We start from the raw sequence: 27,762 nt of genomic DNA, 5'->3' as shown, positions 1-27,762 counted from the left end.
TATCTCATCAACATTCCACCATTTCCACAACCTATCACCCATGTTTCATATTATCACAATTAAAAGGTGTTTGGGCACCCATTTTCCATAAAAAACAAACAAAAAAAATTTACACACTATACTCTTATATCAATAACAATCAGCATTTCATATTTTCGAAGAGTAAAGAGTTTGGGACACAGGTGTTTCACCAGTATGAAGAAAAAAAATAATATGACTAGAGACTATGCTCTAAAAGAACCTTCAATACTCAAGTATAAGCCAAAAGAATAAACAATATGTGAGTGCTAACAAGAAATCAAATGGCTTACTTTTCCCCATGGTTCAATGCCCTATAAATAGAGTTGAAATTTAGGGAATTGAAATTTAGGGAGTTAAATTAGGGCAATTGCTTCTTGTTGTGCTACAAGGATCCCCATACAGAGATGAAAGAATAAATAAAAGTAAATAACTACACTACAAGACATTTGTGTAGTTAAATATTTGATTTACATACTTTGGTAAAAATTCAATTACTATCGAAGTGTGGAGAAAAAATACAAAATTTTCGAAAATTGTGAAAACCACAACCCTTTCCTTAAATTTTTTTTTTTTTTTTAAAAAAATTGTGTACAGGGTAAGCACTTTACAAAATCACTCTCTTTTGGCTTAAACTTATACTTCACAAGGCATAACTCACCTTTTTTATACCTACTTGGCAATGAGACCTCCCTCCACATATAAACCCAACATGTGTGTGTATGTAAAATAATCAACAATAAATAACCACGTTGCAATTGTCCCTAGTCGAGAGATGACCTTTTTTGAAAAGCAATGCTCACACATGATTGGGAATCTAAGGGATCATTTGGAACCACTTATATAGATGTGTTTTCCAGAAAAAAAGTGTTGAATTTTATAAGTGCTGATAATAAGTGCTAAATTGGGAAAGTGCTGAAAGTTAAAAGTAGTGTTTGGTTGTATTTAAAATAAGTGATATTTGGATACTTACTTTTATTTTAAGGCACTATATAATTATTTTAAACATATTTTAAATTACAAATATTAATGTTTTCTAATTAACAATTTTACTAATAACTATTTTAATTATTTATAATTAAAATTTAAATATTTACTATTAAAAATAATATAAGATTATTATATTAAATTAATAATAATCTTATCATTAATGTATATTTATAACATATTACTATCATATGAAATTATGATAAAAATAATATTGTTAATTAAATTTAAAATATTAATGTATTTAATGTTAATTTAAATCAATAAGTAGTTATTGGTCACTCCAAAATTGAAATATAAAAACTAATATGTATTTTTAAATATATTTTAAATAAAAATATTTATATTTATATAATTAAAATTTTAAATGATAATTAAATTAATTTTATAATTAAAATTTAAATATTTTTTGTTAACTAAAATAATATAATATTATTAATTAATTAACTATAATCTTGTTATTAATGTATATTTATAAAATATGATTATCGCGTTAATTTATGTTTGAAACAACATTAATGACTAAATTAAAAATTTTAGTTTATTTAATATTAATTTAAATTTATAGATGGTCCTTTTATTCATTTCAAAATTTAATTATATTTTATTAATAATTAATTAGTTATAATGCATCATAAAATAATTAGTTTAAATTAATAAATGATTTTTCTTATTCATTCTAGAATTTAATTATGTTTCATTGATAACTAATATATATTATAATATATAATAAAATAATATATGATTATTTTTTAATATTTTTTTTTAAATTATAAAATAGCCAATAAATTTATTACATTTATAAAATTGACCCGCCTATGAGCAGTGTCACTTACAAGTGACCAATAAGTCCCATAAATACGGGGCTAAGTCATCTCATCATCCCACAAGTAATCTTCGAGGGAGAAACCAAGTTGTGAAGTCATTCATGCATGTCTTGGGAAGATTTATGCTCCATGTCATGCTCATGTAAACTAAATATTTTACCTATGTTTACTAAATATTTATGCTCCATGCGAGATTAATTATAATACCCTTCTCCGTTCGTTTTAATTTTCATTTTATTTTGTTCTATCATTTTGATAAGTTGAGTCTCATCATGTGGATGGAATCAATCCAATACTTGTTAATGGGACTCAAAACAGGACTGTTAATGGACCAGTCCTTGTGATTTTTGTAATCATGCGAGTGTTTTTTTAAGTTTTTTTTTCCTCACTCGGCCAATGTAATTACAGATTCAAGATAGAATAGATGAGCCACAGAATCTGCAGCATTGACAATTGCATGCGGGCAGCAGAAATTGCAATTAGACGGGCTCTTTCTGCATATCAGTTATCAGGCATCATGCTGTAACAATGGCAATGTAGAGTGATTGTCAAAGAGCCACATTATCAAAGCAGATGACTTGTTTGCCCTCAAGCATTGTATGACAAACACAAACATTTATTAATATTGAAACAAACTAGGAATTATAATTCAGACTCCCTGGGATATGTACCATTCAAACAGAAAATCAAGTTCCTACTTATGTACAAAACGAAAATTGTGTGCAAACACAAAAATAAAAATAAAAATAACCAATTCTTCTCTAACAAAGCACAATTTCAACAAAAGTTATTATTTCACATACAACGAGCCAGACACTAGTTTCCATGCCCATTACGTATCATGGCTTCTGACTCCTCCAACCAGTTGGATGGATAGGAAGGTTGATGTCAGAGGGTTTGTGTGGTGGCCTCAAAACTGGGTTAGAAATAAACCCTACAGGAGGAGTCAAACCCCTATGCACGTATCCATTAGGAGCTCTTGGTTGTGCAGGTTTCACACTGATGGCAATAGGGGAACTAGAAGCTTGAGGGAAAGCTCGGGGTGAAAATGGCATACGCATAGTGACAGGAGATGAAGAAGGGTAGAGGGGCTGCGGAAAAACTGGATTAACAGAGTTCAAACCTTTGGAGGGAATAGATGCAGTTGACAAGTTAGTTGTTGCTGTCAGCAGTTGCTTGTGAAGGTCAATATCTGGGAAACACCATTCAGGCATGTCATCATCGTCATCAAAAAGATTCTTTGGTCGGGAAACTGAAGTAGAACTAACTGAAGTCACAGTAGCTCTGCCTTCCAATTTGGAGAAACCTGGGAGCTGGGATTCAAGTTCACGAGCTTTCTTTAGTGGTGGCATTCCTTCATTAGCATCTATTTGAGGCCTTGGATGAGTTAAATTTTTTGATCTCTGATTGGGAGCTGGCACTGCTTTTACAATGGGCAATATTGCTGGCACTGATCCATCAATTTTCTGAACTTCAACTGGAAGCCTCTTGTCAAGTGTCACAGCATCTAGAGGATTGCCAGCTGAAGTTTGAGAAACCCTATGTGCAGTTCTGAAGTCATATTCAGGAAGATCATCATCATCATCATCATCATCATCAATTGCAGGCACAGTAGGTGGTCTTATGATATCAGATTGAAGAGACATGCCAGATTCTTGAAGTTCCAAACTTGTTTTAGGTACCACTTGTCCTGACCTGTGCTTAGGAGGTGCTTCAACTTTTAACTGTCCAATGGGGTCTGGAATAACAGCCAAGTTGGATGGTGGGACTGATTGGTCTCCTACTAAGGTGGAAGGAGAATTTCTTGGAGCTGGAAAGGCAATAGCTACACTAGAAGAAGTATCACCTTCAATTTGAACTTTACTACATTCAATATTACTACTCTCAATGCTACATTTTCCTGCAGAATCTAGCGTTTTGCAACCAGTTAATGATGCAAGCTGATTGGATTCTTCAGCTGGCTGTGCATTAGACAAGCTTTTTTCTTCGAAAGAACCAGATGCAGCGTTCAGAGGCTCTGACAAAAAGATTTTTCTCTCAGGTTTTTTTGCAACAGAATTTGAAGAACGGTTTTTCCGCCACACAACACAACCAATCAGGGAATCTTGATTGTCTTCAATAGCTGCCATACCCTTGAAAAAACCATGTTTTGCAAGTATTGTGATTATGGTGTCGCTGCGAGGACAGATGTAAAGATCAATCCCAGACGAAAGTTGTGCAAACCCAACTTTCTCTCCTTCTTTGTATTTTTTAGCCACCTATTAAATGGGGATTGTAAGAATAAATAAATATAATCCATTTGCTAGGAACATTCAGTGTAAATTGATCACATCAACAAGAGATAGTCTATAACCCTTCTTTCCATTTTTATATTAATTGGCTCACCTGCTTCATTCCCACACGTCCAGTTTCAGAAGACCCATCTTTCCAGCAAAGTGAGACCACCTGAAGACAAATATAGAGAGTTTAGCATTTTCACCCTTAAAGGGAGTGTATAAATGAGCAAGATATTAGTTCACCCAGGATAATGCAACTTTAAAGCACATCAAATACCCCCTTGTATGTACTAAAAACTAAAAATCTTAAGATGTGGCTAGTTACAACTTACAACCACAACACAGCATCTTCACTGGTGTGAAGTTGTCGTGTAAGGCAAGGCAGATTTGACATCACAATTCGTGAAACTCAGCAACCAATTCTAATTCCTTAGCCCACAAAAGTGGTTCGGTTTTGTGAATCTACATCCAGGAAAGAGAAATTCATTCTCCAACCCCCTGCCTCCATATGTAGGGTGGCAAAAAAACAATCTCCATTCAAAATAGACCTTTAATAACGATTTTCTTTCATTATCAAACAAAAACAACTCACTCTGGTTTCTGTCTTCTATATCTATCATCCTGGTGTCAACATTAGTTCTGCATAACTACCCTCACTTGATGATGTGTTCCAGCAACATAAAAACAACAAAGATTATCTCTGCTCTAAAATATTAGCAACAAGATTTCAACATCTGGCCCAAAATGCTTTTACACTATATATTCTCACTATTCATTCTCAAGATTCCCTATAACCTTTCTACATCTCCCAGTCGTACAAAAAGGAAGCAAGGAATGACAGCTTAGGCTCATACAGACACTTAATAGCAGTAAGTATACAAGCCAAATATAAAATCTGAAACTCTAGCAAGCAAGTGGAAGTCCCCATGCTCACCAACCTCTACCAATTATACATGACAATAATCACATCATCCACAAAATATGAATCCAACCTCCCTAGAACAACACATTTTTAAAATAAACTAAATCCTCTCTGTTAGAGGTTATTTATGTCTGTTAGTATTGTTAGTATTATTATTATTAAGTGTGTTATAATGTTAATAAGTGAGAGTTAGTAAGGGTATTATTGCCATTAGAATGTATTTAATTTGTATTATAAATAGAAGGAAAGACCTATCTTCAAGTTAGGTCATTCATTTTAATCAAAATCTTAACATGGTATCAGAGCATGATCCAACCTAAACCCTATTCTTCTCAGCAGTCACTGGAAAAGCCATCCCCACAGCTGTCCTTCTCAACCACCACCACCCCTCATTATTTCACAAAACCAACCATATGCCCAAACACAGAACCCTCCAAAACCTAACCCTGCAAAACCCCATTGCCGGAGGAGCTCCCACGCACCACCATGCACCAGCCAAAACGCGCTGGTGCATGAGTGAGTTTCTGTCCACATTTTCCCTTTTTTTTCTCTGCCATGTTCCGATTCCTTTTCTAGACTATATTATCAAGCTGTTGGGCCAGTTTTTTGCTAAAAAAATTTAACCTTTTTTGACTACGCACTCGCGGTACTCCGTTAATCTCTGTTCGGGGTTTGTGAATGCTTCTTTATGATTTTGTTTTTTTGGAGCAGTCACAGCATTTGTATGTCCAGTTGTGAGGCTGTGGCAGTGTTATAACCGTCGGTGAGTCGTTCATCTCATCCATGGTTGTATCCGTGCTTCATATAGTTTGCGATTGTCCCGATTAGTTTTGCTTGTTCTTCTAGTTTGACACTGGTGTGGCTGCAGATTTGTGAGTGTTCAAATGAAATCCATGAATTCCAAAAATTTGTTTCTTACATCACTGCCTCAGATAATGACTCAAAATTTGGATGGAAAGAACTATGTTCAATGGTCTAAAGCTGTTTGGGTTTATTTAGGATGATAAGAAAAATATGACCACTTGCTCCAGTCTGATTCTTCTGATGAGAAGATAAAAGAAGTGTGGGTTCAAGAAGATGCATTGATTGTTTCCCTTTTATGGAATTTGATGGAGCCACAGATTGCATGGATGTGTTTGCATCTAGATAAATGCAATGAAATTTGGGATTATATCAAACTTCTATACTCTAGTAACATTACACATATGTATGATATATCCTAGGAGTACTTTCAGTTACAACAAGGAGATAGGAGTATTGCAGATTATTTTGGAGAGATGAAGCATATTCATGAGGTGCTTAACATTGTGCAACCTATAACTGTCGACATTCGCGAGATGCAGAAGCAGAGGGAGCAAATGACAGTCCTTTGTGCTATAACCGGCTTGAGACCCGAGTTTGAGGCAATCCGGTCCCAAATACTTAGTAGTGTCAAGCTGCCATCATTTTCCGCTGTTTATTCTTGTGTCCTTTGTGCTTTCTTTAGCATGCATTCTCCTGCCCTTGCATGTAGCTTTGAGAGGACAGCCTTTGCTACGCATAGTGATTCTAGTTCTCCACCAAACAAACGCAAAAGTTATTGAGGTGGTTCAAGTAATTGTGGTGGTAGAGATGGGCGAGTTAAAGGTACTCCTCACAAGTGCACTCATTGTGGACAGAGTAATCATACTATTGAACAGTGCTGGGATCTCCACGGCAGACCTTCACGTTTTGCCAATGCAGCCACCACCGACTTCACACCTTTGGGGGCAACCAATGCAGCCACCATCGACTCCTCACCTTTGGGGCTGAGTGTTGGGCAACGTACTGCATCCATGTTAGAGGAAGAGTATTCCAAGTTCCAACACTATCTAGCGTCACAATAAGCTTCTCTTCCCATCGCATCTCTTGCCCAAACAGGTAATCCCATAGTTCGCCTATCATCCAATACTTCCCGTCCTATTCCTTGGGTCATAGACTCTGCTACCACTGATCATATTACAGGTATACCTAACTTCTTCTCCACTCTTCAATATCCTGCAAAATTAACCTTGTGTTACTCTTGCTGATGGATCCACCACTGTAGTCAAGGGAATTGGGACTGTAAATCCCACTTCTTCTATTTCTCTTCCTTCGAGTTTGTATATTCCCAAATTTCCTTCAATCCTATGTCTATTAGCAAGATTAATAATTAATGAATTGTTCAATAACATTCTTCGCTGATTTTGTTCGGGATTTGAAGACAAGGAAGATGATTCACGGAAGGCATGAAGCTAGTGGACTCTATCACTTTGAGCTGCTATCTCCTTCTACCGCCTGTACTGTTGCAGCCACACCTTTCCAAATTCATTGTTGCCCGGGTCATCCTCCATTGGAAAAGGTAAAATATCCTGTTCCTAGTTTGAGTTCTTTATCTAGTCTTGATTGTGAGTCTTGTTAGTTGGGAAAGCACCACCATATCCCTTTCACATTTCGAGTCAATAAACGGGCTGCAAGCCTGCAAGCCCTTTTATGCTAGTTCATTCTGATGTTTTGGGTCCTAGTAGAGTTGTGTCTAAGTTGGGTTTCCGGTAATTTGTAACCTTTGTGGATGATTATTCAAGAATAACTTGGTTATATTTAATAAAAGATTGTTCCGAATTTAATGTATTATGTGCCTTCTGTTATGAAATAAAGACTCAATTTGGTTTGTCAGTTCGAATACTTCAAATGGTTAATGCTAAAGAGTATTTTAGTGCACTATTCACTACTTATATGACTCAATTTGGTATTATCCATCAATCATCCTATGCCCACACTCCTCAACAAAGTGGGGTTGCAAAGAGGAAAAATAGACATATTCTTGAAATCACTCGTACCTTACTTTATCAAATGCATGTACCTAAAGTGTTTTGGAGTGATGTTGTACTTACTACTTGTTATCTAATCAACAGAATGTCATCCTCTATTCTTAGTGGTAAAATTCCCTACTCCATTCTCTTTCCCTCTTTGTATATTTGAGTGTGTTCTTTGTTCATCAAATAACTCCTTGGGTGGATAATTTGGATTCTTATGCTATAAATGTGTCTTTCTAGGCTACTCATATACTCAAAAGGGATATCATTGCAATAATCCTATGCTACATCACTGCTTTGTTTTTGCCGAAGTTACCTTCTTTGAGTCTATGCCTTACTACACCTAGTCCCTAAGTTCTTTTGAGCTCAATGCGTCTCTTCCTTTGCCTAATCTTCTAGATTCTACTCTGTTGTCCTTGCCCAACCAACCATCTAAGTATCCATGTAGTTCGAGTCCTTCTCATTGTCTTGATCATCCTAATTTGCAAGTGTATCCACAACGGCGTCTCCAAGGAAGAGTCCTCTCTAGCTTCTACTACCACACCTTTGGTTTCCTCATCTAATGATCATAGTCCACATGATATTGATCCTCCTATTGTTGTTCGGAAAGGTAAACACATATGTACTCAACATCCCATTTTCAACTATGTTTGTTATGACCATGGTCTTAAATTTCCACAAAATTGTCGAAATTTGCGTCAAAATTTTCAATTTTTGTCACCCTCGAAATCGAAATGGCAGTCGATTTCGGTCTTGCATAATTTCCATCGAAATCAATGAATCATCCTGAAATTTATTGAAATCTCGAAATTTCAGCGAAACTTGTCAAAATTTTAACTATACAAAGAAATTACCTTGGAATTCAAATAAGTGATTTAGGAGTGAAATCAAATTTCTCTCTTAATTCATTTTATTTATTTTTATCGAAGAAAAACATAATTACAAATGCTTTTGAAATTATATAAAAAAAATAAACTTACAACAGCATTTTATTTAACCATTTATGTCTAAATTATCAGTATTTGTATAATAAATAATATTTAAATGATTTATGAATTTCATTTCTATTAGTTGAATATGTTTGTTGTACATTATCTTACAAATATGTTTGATACACATACTATATTACAACTTTTCCACCTCAAACACAACATAAATGTATTTAACTTTTAATATATTAGTCCTAAAACTAACATTATTATGTTTGTTAACCATTTCTAAAGTTTCACGAAGAAATCCATGTTTTACCACTGATTTCCACTATTTTTTCAAATCGAAATTGAAATTGACATCGAAATCGAAATTTCTGTACTTTTGGAGCTTCAAAATTTGAGTCGAATTCAAAATTTAAGACCTTGGTTATGACTTCTTATCACCCTTCTATTATTATTTTGTTACTACTTTATTATCTACTTCCCTTCCTAAATATGTTTCAAAAGCCTTGGCCCATTTTGGGTGGAGGAACGCTATGGTTGAAGAGATGAATGCTTTGCATGACAATGACACTTGGGATTTGGTACCTCTTCCTTTTGATAAGTCTGTGGTTGGTCATTCCTGGGTTTACATAATGAAAGTCAACCCTGATGGTTTTGTGGCTTGTCTAAAGGCTCGTCTTGTTGCTAAGGGATATACTCAAGTGTATAGTCTAGATTAGTCTAATACTTTTTCTCCGGTTGCCAAACTTACATCAGTACGTCTGTTCATCTCCTTGGCTACTACTTGTCGTTGGCCTCTACATTAGTTAGATGTGAAGAATGTCTTTTTGCATGGTGACCTTGGGGAGGAGGTTTATATGGAGCAACCACCTAGATTTGTTGCTCAAGGGGAGTCAAGCTTAGTGTGCCAGCTCAAAAAGGCTTGATATGGTTTAAAACAATCTCCAGGGCATGGTTTGGTCGTTTCCGTATTGTAGTACTTGAGTTTGGTCTTCGACGGTGTGCAGTGGATCATTACGTGTTCTATCGTTATATTTCTTTGGGTAGGATCCTTCTTATTGTTCATGTGAATGATTTTTTTTTACAGGTGATGATGATAAAGGTATTCAGAGTCTCAAACTTTTTCTACAAAGTTTCAAACCAAAGATTTGGGACCATTGAAATACTTCTTAGGTATAGAAGTATTTAGACCTTGTATGGGAGTTGTTTTGTCACAGAGGAAGTATGTTCATGATCTGTTGGATAAAACTGAATTTTTGGGATCTAAACCAGTTGATACACCCATGGATCCTAACAGCAAGTTAGTGCCAGATATGGGTGATTTGCTACCTAATCCTAAACAATACCGGAGACTTGTTGGAAAGTTGATTTATCTCATAGTCAGTCAGCCGAATATATCTTGTGCAACAAGTGTTGAGAGTCAATTTCTAGATTCTTCGAAGACAAGTCACTGGGGCGCAGTAATTCACATCTTAAATTATCTCAAAGGTGAACCCGGGAGAGGTCTTTTATATCATGATCAGGGTCACACTTATATCCATGGATATACAGATGCAGATTAGGTTGGGTAGCCTTTCGATTAGAGATTTACAACTAGGTACTGCATCTTGATTGGTGTTAATTTGGTTTCTTGGAAGAGTAAGAAACCAACTGTGGTCGCCGGGTCAAGTTCTAAATCGGAATGTAAAGCTACAACTCACTACTTGTGAATTTATCTGGTTGAAGAACATGTTGGAAGAATTGGATTTTTCACGTTCTTAGCCTATGAAGTTGATGTGTGACAATCAAGTTGCTCTTCATATTGCCTCCAACCTGGTCCTTCATGAGTGGACGAAGCACATTGAAGTTGATTGCCACTTTGTTCAGGAGAAACTTGTGCACAAGCTCATTACTACTGCTTATGTAAAGTATGATATGCAACTTGCTAATTTGTTTACCAAAGTATTGGGGGGTGCTCGTGTTAAATTTGTTTGTAACGAGCTAAGAGCATATGACATTTATGCTCCAGCTTGAGGGGGATTTTTAGAGGTTATTTACGCCTTTTAGTATTATTATTATTGTGTATGTTAATTAGTGAGAGTTAGTAAGGGTATTATTTTCATTAGAATGTATTTAATTTGTATTATAAATAGAGGGAGAGACTTATCTTTAAGTTAGGTCATTCATTTTAATCAAAATCTTAACACTCTCAATAGTGTGCAGCAGTCATTCCCAATACACAAACTTGTTAGCACTCACTAAAAGGGTGGAGATCAATGTTAGACCTGCAAAAAGTGAAGTGCAAGAACTTCCAGTAAAGAATACGAGATTGGCATTAGCTGCTTTCCTTCCTCCTAAACCCTTAAAAAAAAAAAAAAAGCGGAGCAATTTTTTTTTTTATAAATATAAACTTACAATAGGAGCGCTGTAACTCAACAATGTCATCAATAAATTAAAATTTTAAAGATTACAGCTTGATGGTGTCCCCTTGCTGAAAGTAGGAAGTAACTGGGAGTGAGATACTAAAATTAACTATGATAATAAAAACAAACCATATAAGATTTTAAAAAATGCCCAAATTTGAAGGAAAAAATTAGTAAGAACAAAGAGAATGTTTTTAAAAGTAATATAATATTATGAAATACTTGTCAGTCATACCATGAAACTTTTAAAAAGGGCATTTAAAACATGCAATAGCACCAGTTTGTATTTGTCTGTTGGCTAACATGTGTAGCTCAAGTTTTCACCAGATCAACCAAGGATTATTTTGGTTAATTTCAGCCACTAGGTTTCATTTGATTTGTTGTGGATGGGATGAAAGGGTGGCCAAGACATCTGGATGCAGCTAAGGATTCTGGTTCCAGTAAGACACTCTCTTCAAAGGAAATCCAGCCTGAACTAAAAGTTCCAGCTGGTCCCAAAGAAGGAGTCGAAGTTAAAATGATGCTAAAGATGACAAATCTATGTACCTGATTAAAAAAAATATTTTTTTGCATTAAAATTATAAACTAGAAAGAAAAAACTTCTTTAGGGTGACAATTGCACATTAAAGATGCAACGACGTTGATTCTATTGAGGTGGACGGCAACTCCTTCACTATGTAAGATGCAAGGGGAAATTATTGATTTCTATGGAAATCTCTTTACAGAATGCTAGTGTCAGACCCATTTAGATGACCTGCAAGAAGAAGCTTTTGGAGAAAGAGGATGTGCCCCGGTTGGAGGCCTCCTTGAGGTTGAATAGATCATGAATTCATTAAAAGAATCTGAGGATGATAAAAGCTCCCAGGTCAGATGGCTTCACTATTGCATCTTTACAACACCTGGGAAGCTGTAAAGGGGAATGTTTTGAAGGCGTTTTGAGAAATTCCTTGCTATTAAAGACCTTGAAGTTGAACAAAGCTTAAATGCAACTTTTCATTGTGCGCATCCTGAGGAAGAGTGGAGCTAAGGATATGTAGGATTACAGGCCTATTGTTAGTACCTGTAAGATCATTGCCATGGTGCTGGCTGGTCAACTTAATAAGTGTTAAGAATTTTATTGTGGATTAACCTGTATATTCTACATGCAATCAAATTAACAAAGCATGTATCTAAATAAATAAACTTAAAATAAATAGGGCAGGCTGACCTGAGCCATGGACTCACGGGATGACAGCTGTCCTAAAGATGATATTGCCTCCCTACATGTGAGGTTTTTTGTTTTTTTTTTTTTCGCTCAATAAAAAGAACTATTATTAGCTGGACAGCAAGAGGATGCCAACCCAGGGTACAAGCAGTCAACTATTGAGAAAAAACCCAGATCCGCTCACAGCGGACTCATCTATCGTCACGTCAATAGAGAGATGGGTGAACAGTCCAGATCGATGCCCAAATATAAATAGTATAAAATAAAAAATCAATATTGCCGAGGAGAAGAGAGGAGATGATGTCATGCATATGTTCTTGTTTGACACACTCCTTATATAGAGAGACAAACACCACCACGTTAAAGGAGACATCTCTTGGTAGCACCTATTATGAATAGGCATTTTTATGAAAGGAGATCATAGTTAAATAATACTTATTAGAACCAGTACCTTTAGAGAGTAAGGATATACCTATTGTGAATAGGTATCTCTAATACCAAATAGTTAGGTTTTTAGAGTAGAGATAAAATTGTCAAATAAAATAAATAAATAAATAAAGGTAATTCTGAGAAGTCTGGGCAATGATTTAGGCTGTTCACCCAATCTTTGTTGCAATGTGTCAATAGAACGAGACTGCTGAAAGCAAATCAAGGTTTTGTCTTGGAGATGATACTATTTGCCAGTATCACCCGCAGGTAGGGAGGCAATACAATCTTTAAGACAATGGTTATCCTGTAACTCACAATCTAGCCGGCACTATTTTAATTTAATTTTTTCACTTATTTAGTTGTGTTATTTTGTTCATTCCATTGCATATAGTACAGACAGATTAATCTACACATTATTCCAACAATCTGAGGATGGTATTTGGTTAATCTGTTAATTAATGATTTTGAGCTAAATGATGAAAGGAACACTCTCCCATGGAAGCTGAGAAGACATCCAGAGAAAACCCAGACTTCTCCATCTTCCTGGCTTCCAAATTAGAGTTGATCACTATCCAGGCACAAATATACAACTTCAAAAACCAAAACCACCGGCCATCCACTACAAAATGCCCACATTCAAGGAACCAAGAATCCAATAGTCAGTTCTTGACCCATATATATATCTATTGCTGATAAGTTCATGTGGGTTGAGAGTGATCAAAGGCTCTCAAGCCATTTTTCAGTGGATTCCTCCAGTTTGTTGCCGGCCAGGTGTCGACTCATGAATGGTTTTGAACAACAATGAAGCCATTGTGAGAGTAAAAAAGTTTTAATGAACCAGGACCTAAGTGTACATACGGTTGAAATCCTAAATGGAAGGAGGTTTAGTGCAATGGTTAATTTGGAAGAAAGTGAATGTTGTGAATGTTGGCTGTTGTGGCCTCCTAATCATTAATCTCAAATTGCTATTCAACTCTTTCAGTTTTGTTCCTTCTATATCATGTCTGGAATTGCACAACATTTGCAAGTAAAAAACCGTTGGTAAGTCCCATTTAATTCTTTTCTCTGTCTTTTTTATACCAAGTATAATGCCATATCATATAATATTATATACTTCTTTAAGAAAAGAATCCATATGTTTTAATATTATATCATATTGTCATACTATTTAAATTTGGGTGAAGCTAAACATCCCGGGATTATATTCATGCAAAATAGTTTAGTTTGTCAGGTACAATCAAATATTATTTGTTTAATTTATTTTCCTAATTCAACCCTATTAATGAGCAGGCTCTATTCCCCGACCAAAATTCACAAAAGCAAGATATGAGGAAGGTGGTTTTTCAATCATCTGCTAATGAAATTCAAAACCATTCTCCAGTTCTCCACAACAAACATGGAACAGATCAACATTCAAAGCATTATCAGGGGCGATTTTAGCTTGGTTTTGAAAACAGTTCATGATGAAAATGACAACAAAAATAATAGTGTCTGATTCATTGTTGATTCTGGTTTAGCAAAGGAATTAGAGGCTGTTGTCACCAAGAATAATAAAGAAGAAGCTGGCTTGGGTAGGAAACCTGATGTTTCAAGTTTTAATCTGAAAAATCTAAGGTCCAAAGGTTTACTCTCATCAGAAGGCAGCTCTGATGGGTGAAGAAATGAGGGAATTACAAGAAGCAAAGGGAGGACATTCCAGTGAGAGAGAACCAAAGATTACAAGGAGATATTATTAATATGAGTTAAGTATCGTCAAAGATATGCATGCAAAGATGAAGGTTATCGCTAGTGATGCAGCCAGCAAAGGAAAGGAGGCTAACAAATGGGGAGATCTTCAGACAATGACAGTGATGACATTAGTGGTTTGCTGTTGAATGACATTTGGGAACAATATGAATATGTTTCTGACTCCTGTGACATACTCAGGGATTCATCATATGTACACCCACCCCCCATGGAAGGATTGGAGGGGCTTTCTATTTTTCAAAACAATGGGTTGGATAATAAAATGCAGTGCAATGATGGAATTTTACCTATACCAATGGTAGTGATTTTGAGGAAGGATTCAGAAGTTCAAGATCTTACGGATAAACTGGATTTTAAAGATGTGTGATGCTGGAGGTAATGAAGTGCGCTTTGATGGTGCTAAAAACCAAGCGAAAAAGGGTTAGAGGGAGTTAGCAGATTTGAAGTGCATGGAAAATTACAATGGAAACGGATTGAAAAGGGGTTTTCTTGGTTATTTTTACTTTATATTTTTCAATTTTATTTCATTTTTTTAAATTCTGTTTTTATTTTCTTTTCTTTTTAGGCATACTTATTGTCCCCTTAGGTTGTAACATCTCTTTCTCTATCAAATATACCTTCTTTTTTTATGAAAAAAAAAAAAAATAGTTTCCTAATTTAAATTAATTACTTGTTTATATTTATAGTCTGGGTTGCATGCACTTTCATATATTTAGTTGCTTGGAACTCTATTTTGGATATTATGTGCTAAATAAAAGAACTAAATATATTGAGATTAGACTTTTTTACATGTGACATATATGTCATTGTTAATATATATATATATATATGTATATATTACTCATACCATAAAATATATAATATTTACCATGTATAAATACTATTACGATTCTTAGATATGATTTTGCATATGACATAACTTTTATAAATGCAGGAGTATGCTGATATGTTTATGTTTTGTGCATAATTATACATTTGATACCTTTGTTGTATAATCTCTAAAATGTGGGAGTATTGTCAGGAGGAAAAAATTTTATTTATAATATAAGGAGCATTACAACATAACTTATGACGTCCAAACAGCATGCTTTGAAATTGTGGGGGTGAGTTTTGTTACGCATGCTCATATCTTGTGGATATGAAAAAAGGTAGTCCGGTGCATAAAGTTCCCACGTATGCGGGGTCAGGGGAAGGGGGATACCACGACGGGTCTATAATACGCAGCCTTACCTTACATTTTTGCAATAGACTATTTCCATGCCTCAGACCCATGACCCCCAGGTCACACAACAACAACTTTACCTTTGCGCCTAGGCTCCCTCCAAGTCATATCTTATGGATATATAAAGTTCTATATTTTGTAGTATTTTTAAATTTGTTTTTTTTAAAACATGCTTTTGCATATAATTATGTATTTTGAAGTCCATAATAATTATTGAATTTTCAATACTCAAACTGATGTGATTTAAGAATTATGAGCAATTCCTAGAAGATAAGACACTATTGGCTACAACAACCCAAAAGGGCATATGACCAATTCATCAATGGAAATGGGGATAGCCCACAAGGAACTACCAATTGAAGAAACCCAACCTTTGTGACCATAAAGAAGGTTCAACAGGCGGAAGCAACTTGTATGAGTGTGGTTCATAAAAGGCACATTATTTATTATAGGAGTGTCTTCTTCCATTTCTATGAAGATTGAGGTTATAGTGTGACAATGAGAAAGGATTTATCCTGGATTGAGCCCAAGGAAAGATTCTTACTAGATATGTCACACATACACTTGGAGGATGTTGGCCTAACAAGGCTTAATCTCATTTTGATAATGACAAACAAAGGAATCTAATTGTGCTTTCAAGTATATTTACAGGTATTATATCTTACAAGCACAATGGACTATATTAAAATGTAAAGCCATGAAGAACGCAAGCAAAATGAAGAATGGCTAGTGATATTGAAGAAGAGCTTGGGTGAAGATCAAGCTTAAAGACATGAAGACTTAGATAATATTCCATGTGTAGTGTAATATAAGTCTCATGTAAGTACTTCTCAAACTTATGTTTGTTGTAAGCTCTTAGGATTAATTATTGGACTTAGAGACCTATTTAACAACTTAGAAAATATTTTTACAAAGTCCAAATATCTTTTCAAAAGGATACAAATGAGTTTTGGAATCAAAAATAAAAAGAACATTGAATTTCAGGGTGTTCGAGCGACCGAGGCTTATGCTCAATTGACTAAATGCAAGAATCTAAACAACCTGGTTTGGCATCAGAGAGTTCGGGCGACCAAACAAATGGTTCAGTCGACCGAATGGCTACTATCATTGTTTAAAGTCCAAATAGCATTGGTTCGGGCGACCATACTAAAAGTTTAGTCGACCGAACAGGTTCAGGCGACCAAACCTAAAGTTCAATCGACCAAAAGGCTACTGCCTGTTTTAAAATTCATGATTTTAATTGGTTCAGCCGACCGAACTCCCAGTTCAGTCGACCGAAGCACACGATATATTTTACGAATAGTGCGATTTCTTTCCGATTTTGAAATACATTGTTACCAAAACTTGGGCAAACGGTAAGACTTCAAACCTAGCTATAAAAGGCTAACCCTAATCGTGTTAGGGCAACCCAATAGCGAGCAAATATATTGATTTCATTCTTGAAAATCTGCTGTGCGCTGTTCCTTTTCTCTGAAATTATTTTCTGGTTTTATACTTCCAGTTTCAAGTTTTCAAACCCAAAAAACCTAACCAATCTCTTGAGCTTCGTAGCAAATATTGTTTTGAGAGTATCAGGAGATATTTTCACGTGTACAAATCTGCTCTTTGAGAGAGTTTTCTTCTTGTACAAAATCTGCTGCTGATTTATTTGTAAACTAACAATTCGGGTGTAAATCGTTGACAAGCAAGAGGATTGTTCTTGCTTGAGAGGTGCTCCACCTACTGAAAGGAAAGAGGTGCTCCACCTATTGAACAGAGAGAGGTGCTCCACCTACTGAACGGAGGGTTTAGTAAAATCCTCATAGCAAGTTGCTTGAGGCAAGGACGTAGGCACGTTGCCGAACCTTGTAAAAAATACCGGTGTCACTCTTTCCCTTATCTCATTTACTTTTCTAGCATATTTATTTTGAAGAATATCTGTTGTGTATGCTGTGAATGATTTATTTCAATTTGTGGATGCTGTGAATGCCATGAATGATTTGAATCATCTTGTTAATCAAAATCTGTTGTAGCTACTAATATAAATATTGTGATTTAGCCACTGGAAATAGTATTGTGTTTGTTCATCACTTAGTCAAGTTATTATATAGATTATTTGGTAGCCAAGCAAACTATTGTTATTATTGATTTGATGCAAGCACTGTTGATAGGGTGTAGTTGATCAACATATCAATATATAAGTTTTAAGTTCTCTCATATTTAGGATTGTTGTTATTGGTATAGTTGTTTGCTGAATATATTTTCGTGGTGATTAAAATATTTAGAGCACGTGCTAAATAAATTTTAAAATTAATTAAGCTTCCGCACAAAAATTTTAAAATACTCAATTCACCCCCCTCTTGGGATTACACCTTAACTTACAGAGGATTCACCAAAGCTAGTGGTCACAAGGTCGTGACTATGGGATAGGGTTATCCCCAAAGGCCATCATGAGAAGCAACGTCAAGCACATGGCTTTTAATAGCACTAACCCGCAAACAAGTCTTATACTCGGTATTATGTGTGTGATTTGTTGAAATTTGATCAAGGGATCTAATTCAAGGCTTAAGTCCATTCATGGTCATAAATTCGACGAAATAGTCAAAATTTCCATCAAAATTTCCACTTTCCATCACCCATGAAATTGAAATTGTAGTTGATTTCTGTCTTGCATAATTTCCGTTGAAATTTCAACGAATCATCTAAAATTTATCGAATCTCAAAATTTTACCTTAAGTTTGTCGAAATTTTAACTATACAATGAAATTTTCTTAGAACTCATATGTGAGATTTAGACACAAAGTCAAATTTCCCTCTTAATTTATCCTTTTTGCAAAAAAATGAAACATAAGATTACTACAAGGGCTTTTAAGCTTATATCAAAAATTAAACTTACAATGACATTTTATTTAATCATTCATGTCCAAATTATCTTTCTTTGTATAATAAATAATACATAATTGATTTATGAATTTCATTTACATCAGCCGAATTTATTTAATACACATATTATATTACAACTATGTTTAATACATATTATACAAAAAATATGTTTAACACACACATTATATTACAACTATTGCACCTCATACACAACATACATGTATTTAGTTTGTAATATATTTGTCCTAAAAAAGCTTACATTGTTATGTCTATTAACCATTTCTAAAGTTTCATAAAAGAATTCCATGCTTTACTACTAAATTCCATCATTTTTCAAATCGAAATCAAAACTTTCGCACTTTTGGAGCTTCAAAATTTTAGCCAAACATGAAATTTATAACCTTGATCCATTATGGTTCTCTCAAAAGAAACTAAGCAAGATTTAAGCCAAACAACACCTAAGCCCATTGCGCAGTATTTATTGCTTGCTAATATTATTCACAAATACACACACATACATTATATCTTGTGTTAATTTTTCGAAGTTTTTAAACTTATGAGGGACTCTTGGAAATTTTAGGGAAGTTCCAAAATTTCTCTAAATTACCCATATTTTTTATTTTCACAATTTTCTCTTTACTTCAATGAGTAAAACTATTTGGTATTAGAGATACCCATTCACAATAGTTATATTCTTACTCTTTAAAGGTATCTGCTCTAATAGATATTATTTAAGAGTTATCTCCTTCCATAAAAAATACCTATTCATAATAGGTGTCTACCAAAAGGTGTCTCCTTTCATCAAGGGGTGTTGGTGTCTCTCTCAATGTTACCTAGAATGCAAAACATTCCATTTTGTGAAACGAGAACGAGATCATGGCACGGAACATGCTCTAAAATGTGGGAATTTAGGGGTATACTTATGCAGATATATTCGTGAAAAATATGTAATGGGACTAGTATATATGGGGAAGATTTTGAAGTGTTTCAAAATCTAGAAGAGATTTCTTGAGTGAAATGCATAAATAATGAATGAAGATGGAATTATAATGTTAAAATTATCTACTTTAACTAATAAAAAAAAAATTCATGTCAAAAATGTTAAATTAAAAACTTAGGAGCGTTAGATTTAGCATTCCAGAATGAAAATGTACCACGTTTTGAAACATTTGTATCATTAAGTGGTTCACTAGGGTGTTAGCATTTTGTGTAACTTTGATCTCTACATAAGGAGATAGTGTCACACAAGAGTATATGCATAACATGAAAACATCATCTCCTTTCTTCTTCATCTCTATACTATTGATTTTATATTTCATATTATTTATATTTGGGCATCAATCTGCACTTTTCGCCCCATCTCTCTGTTGAAGTGCTGGAAGGAAAAATTGTTGCAAGTGAATCTAATTTTAATCTTGGAGATGTTACTATTTGCCAATATTACCTAGACATAGGGAGGCAATACCATGTTTAGGGGGGTGGTTATCCCATGAGTCACTGGCCAGCCTGCACTATTTTTATTTATTTTTTCACTAATTTAGATATGTTATTTTGTTGATCCCATTGCATAGAAAATAGACAGATTAATCTACACATATTATTCCAAAAAAAAGGGACCATGAGCAAAGTTGTCGGTGGATACCAGCATGCATTTTTCAGAGGGAGATAGATATTAGATGCAGCTCAGTTAGCTAATAAAAATGCAAGAATTAAAAAAAAAAAAGAAAAATAAAAAAAAACAACCACTGACTTGATTGCAATCATGGTATTGAAACTGCAAGAACCATGTCAATTGGGGTTTCTTAGGCTACATTTTTCATAGAATGGGCTTTGGAGAGAAATTGAGGAACTGGATGTGGTCCTGTATTTTAACAGTCACATTCTTAGTGTTGGTCAATGGGTCTCAGGTTTTTTTGCTTCTTCTAGATGATTGAGAGAAGGTATACCCATAATTCTTAACGTTGGTGATGGAGATATTGAGTAGAACTCAGAAAAGCTAAAAGACAGGATGTTCTGAGGTTTCAAAATCGGGTGTGCAGGTAATGAATGAGTTTGTACATCACATATTTTATTCGCAGATGACACTGTTATCTTTTCTGATGCTGAAGAAGAGCAAATTCTCAGTTTGAGGTGAATTTTAATGGCTTTTGAAGCTGTTTCAGGATTGAAAGTGAACCTGGATAAGGGTAACATTGTTCTTATTGGAAGTGACTTAATGGTTATAGACTTGCAGAGATCATGGGTTGTGGAATGGTTCCCTCACCCATTACTTACCAGGGTCTTCATTTGGGGGCCAAGTTTGAAGATAAAAGGCAACGGGATTCAATTGTGGAGAAACTTCAGAAAATATTTTAAAGTTGAAGGTCTAACTACTTCCTAAAGGAGGTAAACTACAAGTGCTGAAAAGCAACTCATCCCACCTGACCTATTATTTCATTCGTTGTCTCCTATTCTAGCCATTGTTGCAAAGAAGTAGAAAACATTCACAGATACTCCTGAAGAAGCCTTGAAGGATTTCCTAAATATCGTCTGGTGAAGTGAGGTCTTGTTAAACTACCTTTTGACAAAGGTGTGTTAAGTATTATTGATCTGCAGTCACGAACAAGGCTTTGCTGGGCAAATGGTTTCTCCAAGAAGAAGATAATGTGGTAGAGAATAGTTGTGATTAATAAATATGGAGAACGTCACAATGGTTGGGGTTAAAGGGAAGTAGGAACCTATATAATGTGGGGGAGCACATTAGAAAGGGACTGTAGAAATTTGAAGTATAATATTTGTCATGGGAACTGGCAACTCAATGCTCTCCTGGCATGATACTTGGTGTGGCTGGAGGCACTGAAAATCCAATTGCCTGAGCCTTTTAGATTTTCTGATTATCGAAAAAGAAAAATAGCCCGCACAATAGTTGTACACAGGCTATTGGAAACTGCAAAAGCTGGAATGACTTCTGAAAGAAACTTCAGAGACTTAAAAATTGAATTGAGTACACGAATCTAATCAGCCTTCTTTTAGAGAGAGAGAAAAAAAGGGGGGGCGGGGGTTGATGAGAAAACAGAACAATCTGGTCTCATGTCGGGGAATTATAGAAAAATCTTACTATTCTGCTCCACAGAAATAAGGGGAAGAAGGAAACTAGGTTTTCCCTGAGAAGCCATTTGGAAATCTAAAGTGCCTTCCAAAATCTCCATTCTTGCTCAGGAAGCAGTTTGGGATATGTTTTTGTTAGAATACCATGTTACATAAAAGCTTAAGCTGTTAGGTTGTGGGCCAACAATGTATATCAAGCCTTACCACTCCCCCACATATGCAGCTCGACAGCATGTGGAGACACTGGAGAGATAAACAACACCCATTATAATGAATAAGATAATTCTTAACAAATAAACAATAAATGCAGGCAACTAGAACCCAGGACCTCCTAGCGATCTGGCTCTAATACCATGTTAGAATACCACTTTACCTAAAAGCTTAAGCTGTTAGGTTGTGGGCCAACAATGCATATCAAGCCTTGGACAGTTCTTTTTTTACCCAGGGTAACTTAAAGAAGAAAGGTATTCTTGTGGCAAATAGATGTTGTCTTTGCAGAGAAGAAGGAGAAGAAACAATTCATCACCAATTAATCCACCGCAAATGGGTGAAACTCTCAAGTGCCTTACTTCCAGAATGTTGGGAATTTATTAGGTTGTTGCTAAAGATGTCAAGAAGTATAAGAAAGGTAAGGATCTTTGGGACACTATCCCTCTGGCTGTTTCTTGGTCGGCCTGGAAGGAAAGAAATACTGGGGCACATGAAGGAAAAGAACTTTCACGATAGTATCAAGTGTGGGTTTCTACCTTGCACTTAAGGTTGAAAGGAGATATTTGAAAATTTGTTAATTCCCTTATAGATTTTGTACAAACATGTCTAGTTATTTTTAGTTTTGTTCTTGTTGTACAATTCCCTCTTGTAGTCCCCTAGCAATAAATTACTTTGCTCATAATGTGTGTGTGAGAGAGATAAAATATGAACATTCCCACATATCCTTTTCTAGTTAAGAGGTTCAATTATTGCAACACATAAAGCTACAAATAATTTCATCACCTTGTTAAGTTCCAAAGTTCATACCCCTCCAATTCTAGCACTTATAAAGAAAATTTGGTATAGAATTTATATTAATGATGCGTGTCCTTCAGCATCTAAGTTAGGTTTTTTCTTTATACTCTCTCTCTCTCTCTCTCTCTCTCTCTAGACACGAACTCCACTCTCTCTCTCTCTCTCTCTCAGATTTCCGGGCCGTGTGTTGCCTGAATCGATGATCCGACAATGCTACATGGATCAGGGAAGGAATCTCTACAGGTTCTACGGATCAGAATTTCATTTCGAAGATTTCCAAATTTTTCCCAAAAATCGAGGTAAGGGTCGGTTTTTGCTTTTGGTCCAGTAGATTTGTAGTATACGAGATTATACTGAAGTGTTGTTCTTCGAGTATTAGGTTTCGGGGTTTTCGTGCCGTTGTTTTGAACCGTTTAGGTTCGGGGTTCAGAACGCTAGGGCTTGAGTTCGGGTCGTTTCGGACTCCGATTCACACGCAAGTAAGGGGGTTATGTTAATACAGTGATTTATATAATATGAATCGATTGAAATGTTAAAATAACTTTTAGATATCGAGTTACGGCAGTTTTAGGGTTTCCAGGCCTCGGTTCGGTAAACCGGCTTTATTTTCAAAAACCAACCGGTCAAATTCAAATGTTATATTTTTACAATAATGTACTTGTCATTCTGGACCTTTTCGCTGGTTGGAAATGTTGTTTTCTTTGTTTAAAACCGGTACTATGATATTAATTGTTTACATTTACTTTCGGGTTGTTTTTGAATGTGGAAAACTGTGTGGCAAGTATTGATGTTGTGAAATACTAGAACTATTGTGAAAATGCGGGAAGTTTATTTAACGGCTACGAGCCGGATTTCACATAATGATGTGTTTTGTGAAATGATTTCAAAAGAGTGTTTAAATTGCTTAAATTGCACGATATACTTTAAGAACCCTGGGGACTGATAGTGCAGGCACGAATCCATTGCTAGTGAGGGCACCATACTTTTGATCTATATGAACTCAAGCTGTATTGAGACAGTAGAGGTGGTCTTAGTGTGAGTTTGCCTCTTGATCGTGTACCCAGGCTATATTGAGACAGCAGGGGCAGTCAATCCCGATTGTGGGGATTTATACATGGTATAGAGTTTAAGGGTGTGTCCTATCCTGCATATCTGTACATTTATGTAATTGTTGTTATACACTATGGGGTTGTTCATATGATGAAAATGGGCTACGTATTTTACAATTACGGAAACAATGATTATATATGTTTATGTTTTTGTTAAACACTTAAAGTATGCTGACCACACACTGTTATTAGCTTAATCGTCCCTTACTGATAGGTGTCTCACCCTATCATACAAACTGTATTTTCAAGTCCTTATAAAGGTTGAGATTGGCAAGGACTGGGGCAGGGTAGCGATCGGTTTTTGAGTGAGCGTCTCCATGAGCTCGATTTTGTAGGTTATGTTATAGGTTTTCAGAACTTATAAAATGTTGTAAGACTCGAGGATGCGTCGAGTATCATACAGTATTGTATATGGATGTTGGAATAGCTATATGTATCTATCAGGCAGTTAGAACTCTGGTAATAGTTTGATGGATGTTTATACTTTCCCGCTGCGTATGTATCTATTGAGAAGTATATCAGGTAAACAGACGTCACTACAGTAACACTCGGGCCGTAAGTTGGGACCGGGGCGTTACAGGTGGTATCAGAGCCTAAGTTTGCTAGGTTCAGCAAACTTTGACGGTCAGTCAGTAAATTACCAGAGTATTGGCTATAATGAGATAGAGTTAAAGAGTTAGTCGGGTTTTAGTCTAGAGGCTCGGAGGCAAGAGTTCCTTCAACGGTCTTCTGTGCTTTTTCGGGAATAACGATTGCAGGAAAATAATGGTAAATCCATTGATGGTTTCGTTTCTAGGTTGAGAGACTTAACTCAAATGTCGAGATAAGAGGTTAGACGGTCTAGTGTGTATGGGCTGTCGGTGTCTCGAATACATGTTGTTTAATCTTCTTGTTCCATATTTGCATTTATAGTGTTAAATGTGGAATGATTAAGTCGGCTTTTACCTGTGTGCAGGATGGAACCCAGAGGGAAGGGGATTGTGGCAGGAGGCGATAATCACCTGGATGCCTCCAGTGAGGATGAGACCGAGGCTCCTGTGTTCCTCCACGATATAGCTAGGCAGGCCAGGAAGGAACCCAGGAGGGGTTCCAGGGAGCAGGATCAGATGGTTGCAGATAGAGGCTGCACGTACAAGCAGTTCTCCAGAATGAATCCGCCGGCATTTTCAGGAGGGCCGAACCCGATTGCGGCTAAGGACTGGTTACAAGAGATGGAGGATCTGCTGGAGGTGTTTGAGTGCACAGAGGAACAGAAGGTTAAATACACCGCCCTCAAGGTGGTGGGGGAGGCTAAGAGATGGTGGTGATCAGCTAGGCTGGTCGAGGAGCAGCGCCCAGGGTACGTGTCGACTACTTGGAGTCGCTTCAGGGAGGTGTTTTTCACACGATACTTCCCCATCACCACCCGTGAGGCAAAGTCTGAGGATTTCCTCCACTTGACTCAGGGATTGATGCCAGTGCAGCAGTACGCGCCTAGGTTCGTGGAGTTATCTCGGTTTGCGCCTCACATGGTTACAGATGAGCTGAAGAAGGCTCATATCTTTGAGAGGGGCCTGAAGCAAGCTATACGTGCGCAGGTGGCAGCGTTGATGCCCTAGGGCTTTTACGAGCTTGTGGATAGAGCCATGGCAGCTGAAACCAGCATCTAGGAGAAGGAGAGAAAGGCGAATCAGAAGAAGAGGCATTTTCCCCAGAATTCGCAGTTAGGCTCCGACAAGAGTTATTGAAAGAAGTCCGGTGGTCCCTCGGACTAATAGCAGCAGCAGTTGGGATCTTAGGCTTTCCAGGGGAGTTCAAAGAAGCCAATGTGTCCCAAGTGCCAGAAGCAGGCATTGGGGCGAGCGCAAGTCTCGATTCACAGGCTGCTATAGGTGCAGGGAGTCAGGGCATCAGATACGAGACTATCAGGCAACAGTGACTCTCCCTTCAACACAGGCTCGGAACTGGGGTGGTAACCAGGCACCTCGAGGTGGTCACCAGGGAGGCACTACTCAGGCTAAGGTGTACTCGATGACGCCGGGCGATGCAGAGAACGCCGACAATATGGTGACAACTACCATTTACAACTTATCATATAATGCTATTCGGGTGCAACCCACTCCTTCATATCTCAAGAATTTGTTAAACGGTGTGGAGTGGAGGCTCAACCGTTAGAGGTCGAGTTAGGTGTGGATACGCCATCAGGGTCAGTGGTGGTATGCAGTAGAGTGGTCAGGGATTACCCAATAGAGATTCAAGGGAGGAGGCTGCCTACCAGTCTAATCGTGTTTGATATGCATGGGTTTGATGTAATCCTAGGGGTGGATTGGTTGGCATCCAATTTTACGAGCATTGACTGTCGTAGGAAGGAAGTAGTGTTCAGGCCTCCCGGAGAGCAGGAATTTCTATTTGTTGGGTCGTGTGTGCGTTTTGCACCATGGATCCTCTCGGCGATGCAGGCAAAACAGCTGCTTCTGGAGGGTTGTCAGGGATACCTGGCAAGTGTGAAAGAGTCACCTAAGGAGGGATTGAAGTTGGAGAATATCCCGGTGATAAGCGAGTTCTCCGATGGCCTTCCTGAAGACTTGTCAGGGCTGCCTCCAGACAGAGGGAAGTGGAGTTTGCTATTAAGTTAGCACCAAGGACAGCACCAATCTCCAAGGCGCCTTACAGGATGGCTCCAGCTGAGTTGAAAGAGCTAAAGGAGCAGTTGCAAGAACTTTTGGACAAGGGGTTCATCAAGTCGAGCGTGTCACCCTGGGGTGCGCCTATGTTGTTTGTGAAAAAGAAGGACGGATCGATGAGGATGTGCATCGATTACCGGGAGATCAAAAAGGTGACCGTGAAGAACAGATATTCGTTGACTCGGATTGACGACTTGTTTGACAAGTTGCAGGGCACTTGGGTCTTTTCTAAGATAGATCTGCGGTCCGGGTATCACCAACTGAAAGTGAAAGCAAAGAATGTATCAAAGACTGCTTTTCGAACCCGGTATGGCCATTACGAGTTTTTGGTTATGCCGTTTGGTTTGACAAATGCACCTGCAGCATTCATGAACTTGATGAACATGGTGTTCCATGAGTACCTGGATAAATTGGTGGTGGTGTTCATCGACAACATCTTGGTGTATTCGAAGAGTCCAGCAGAGCATAATGCTCATCTTAAAGTAGTCCTTCAGGTACTTATAGAGAATGAACTATTCGCTAAATTCAAGAAATGCGAATTCTGGCTTGAGCAGGTTGCATTTCTAGGGCACGTGGTATCCAAGGAGGGGATTTTAGTTGACCCAAGTAAAGTTGAGGCGGTAGTTGATTGGGCGAGACCAAGGAACATGTATGAGGTTCGTAATTTCTTGGGTATGACCGGATATTATCGCCGGCTCGTCGAGGGCTTTTCTAAGCTCTCGGGCCCTTTGACACGACTTACCAGGAAGGGTAGCAGGTTTGCGTGGACTGGAGACTACGAGCAGAGTTTCCAAGAGTTGAATCGACGCTTGGTCACGGCTCCAATGTTGACCATTCCATCAAAGGATGGTGGCTTCGTGATCTACAGTGACGCGTTCCTGAAGGGACTAGGTTGTGTTTTGATGCAACAGGGTAAAGTGGTTGCCCACGCTTCTCGTCAGCTCAAGGTGTACAAGAAGAATTACCCTACGCATGATTTGGAGCTGGCAGCAGTTGTGTTTGCTCTAAAGATCTGGCGGCACTATTTTTATAGTGTGAAGTGCAAGATCTTTACCGATCATAAGAGTCTCAAATACTTCTTCGCCCAGAAAGAGTTGAATATAAGGCAGCGCAGGTGGCTCAAATTGATCAAAGACTACGACTGTACCATTAGCTATCACCCCGAAAAAGCTAATGTGGTAGCTGATGCGTTGAGTCGGAAGTCAGTGGAGGCGTCGGTTTCAGTAGTTGTGGGGCAGCATCAGATCAGGATGGA

At 37.0% G+C, this 27,762-nt stretch overlaps 1 protein-coding gene across 2 annotated transcripts in view; it reads right to left on the bottom strand.

Annotated features, from left to right (window-relative positions):
* Positions 1–2,427: 2,427 nt before the first annotated feature.
* The window catches only part of LOC131157953 (uncharacterized), a 76,305-nt gene continuing 50,970 nt past the window's right edge, over positions 2,428–27,762 (bottom strand). For both annotated transcript variants that reach the window (XM_058112432.1, XM_058112433.1), the window contains exons 4-5: positions 4,218–4,277; positions 2,428–4,090 (exon numbers count right to left, since the gene is read on the bottom strand). In XM_058112432.1, the coding sequence (XP_057968415.1) occupies positions 2,672–4,090; positions 4,218–4,277 (1,479 nt within the window). In that variant the 3' untranslated portion in view covers positions 2,428–2,671. The remainder of the gene's footprint in view (positions 4,091–4,217; positions 4,278–27,762) is intronic.

This window comes from Malania oleifera, chromosome 6, assembly GCF_029873635.1.
Source record: "Malania oleifera isolate guangnan ecotype guangnan chromosome 6, ASM2987363v1, whole genome shotgun sequence".
NCBI classification, from domain to species: domain Eukaryota; kingdom Viridiplantae; phylum Streptophyta; class Magnoliopsida; order Santalales; family Ximeniaceae; genus Malania; species Malania oleifera.
Note: the sequence above shows the minus strand (reverse complement) of the source record. Positions and strands in the feature narration are given on the sequence as shown.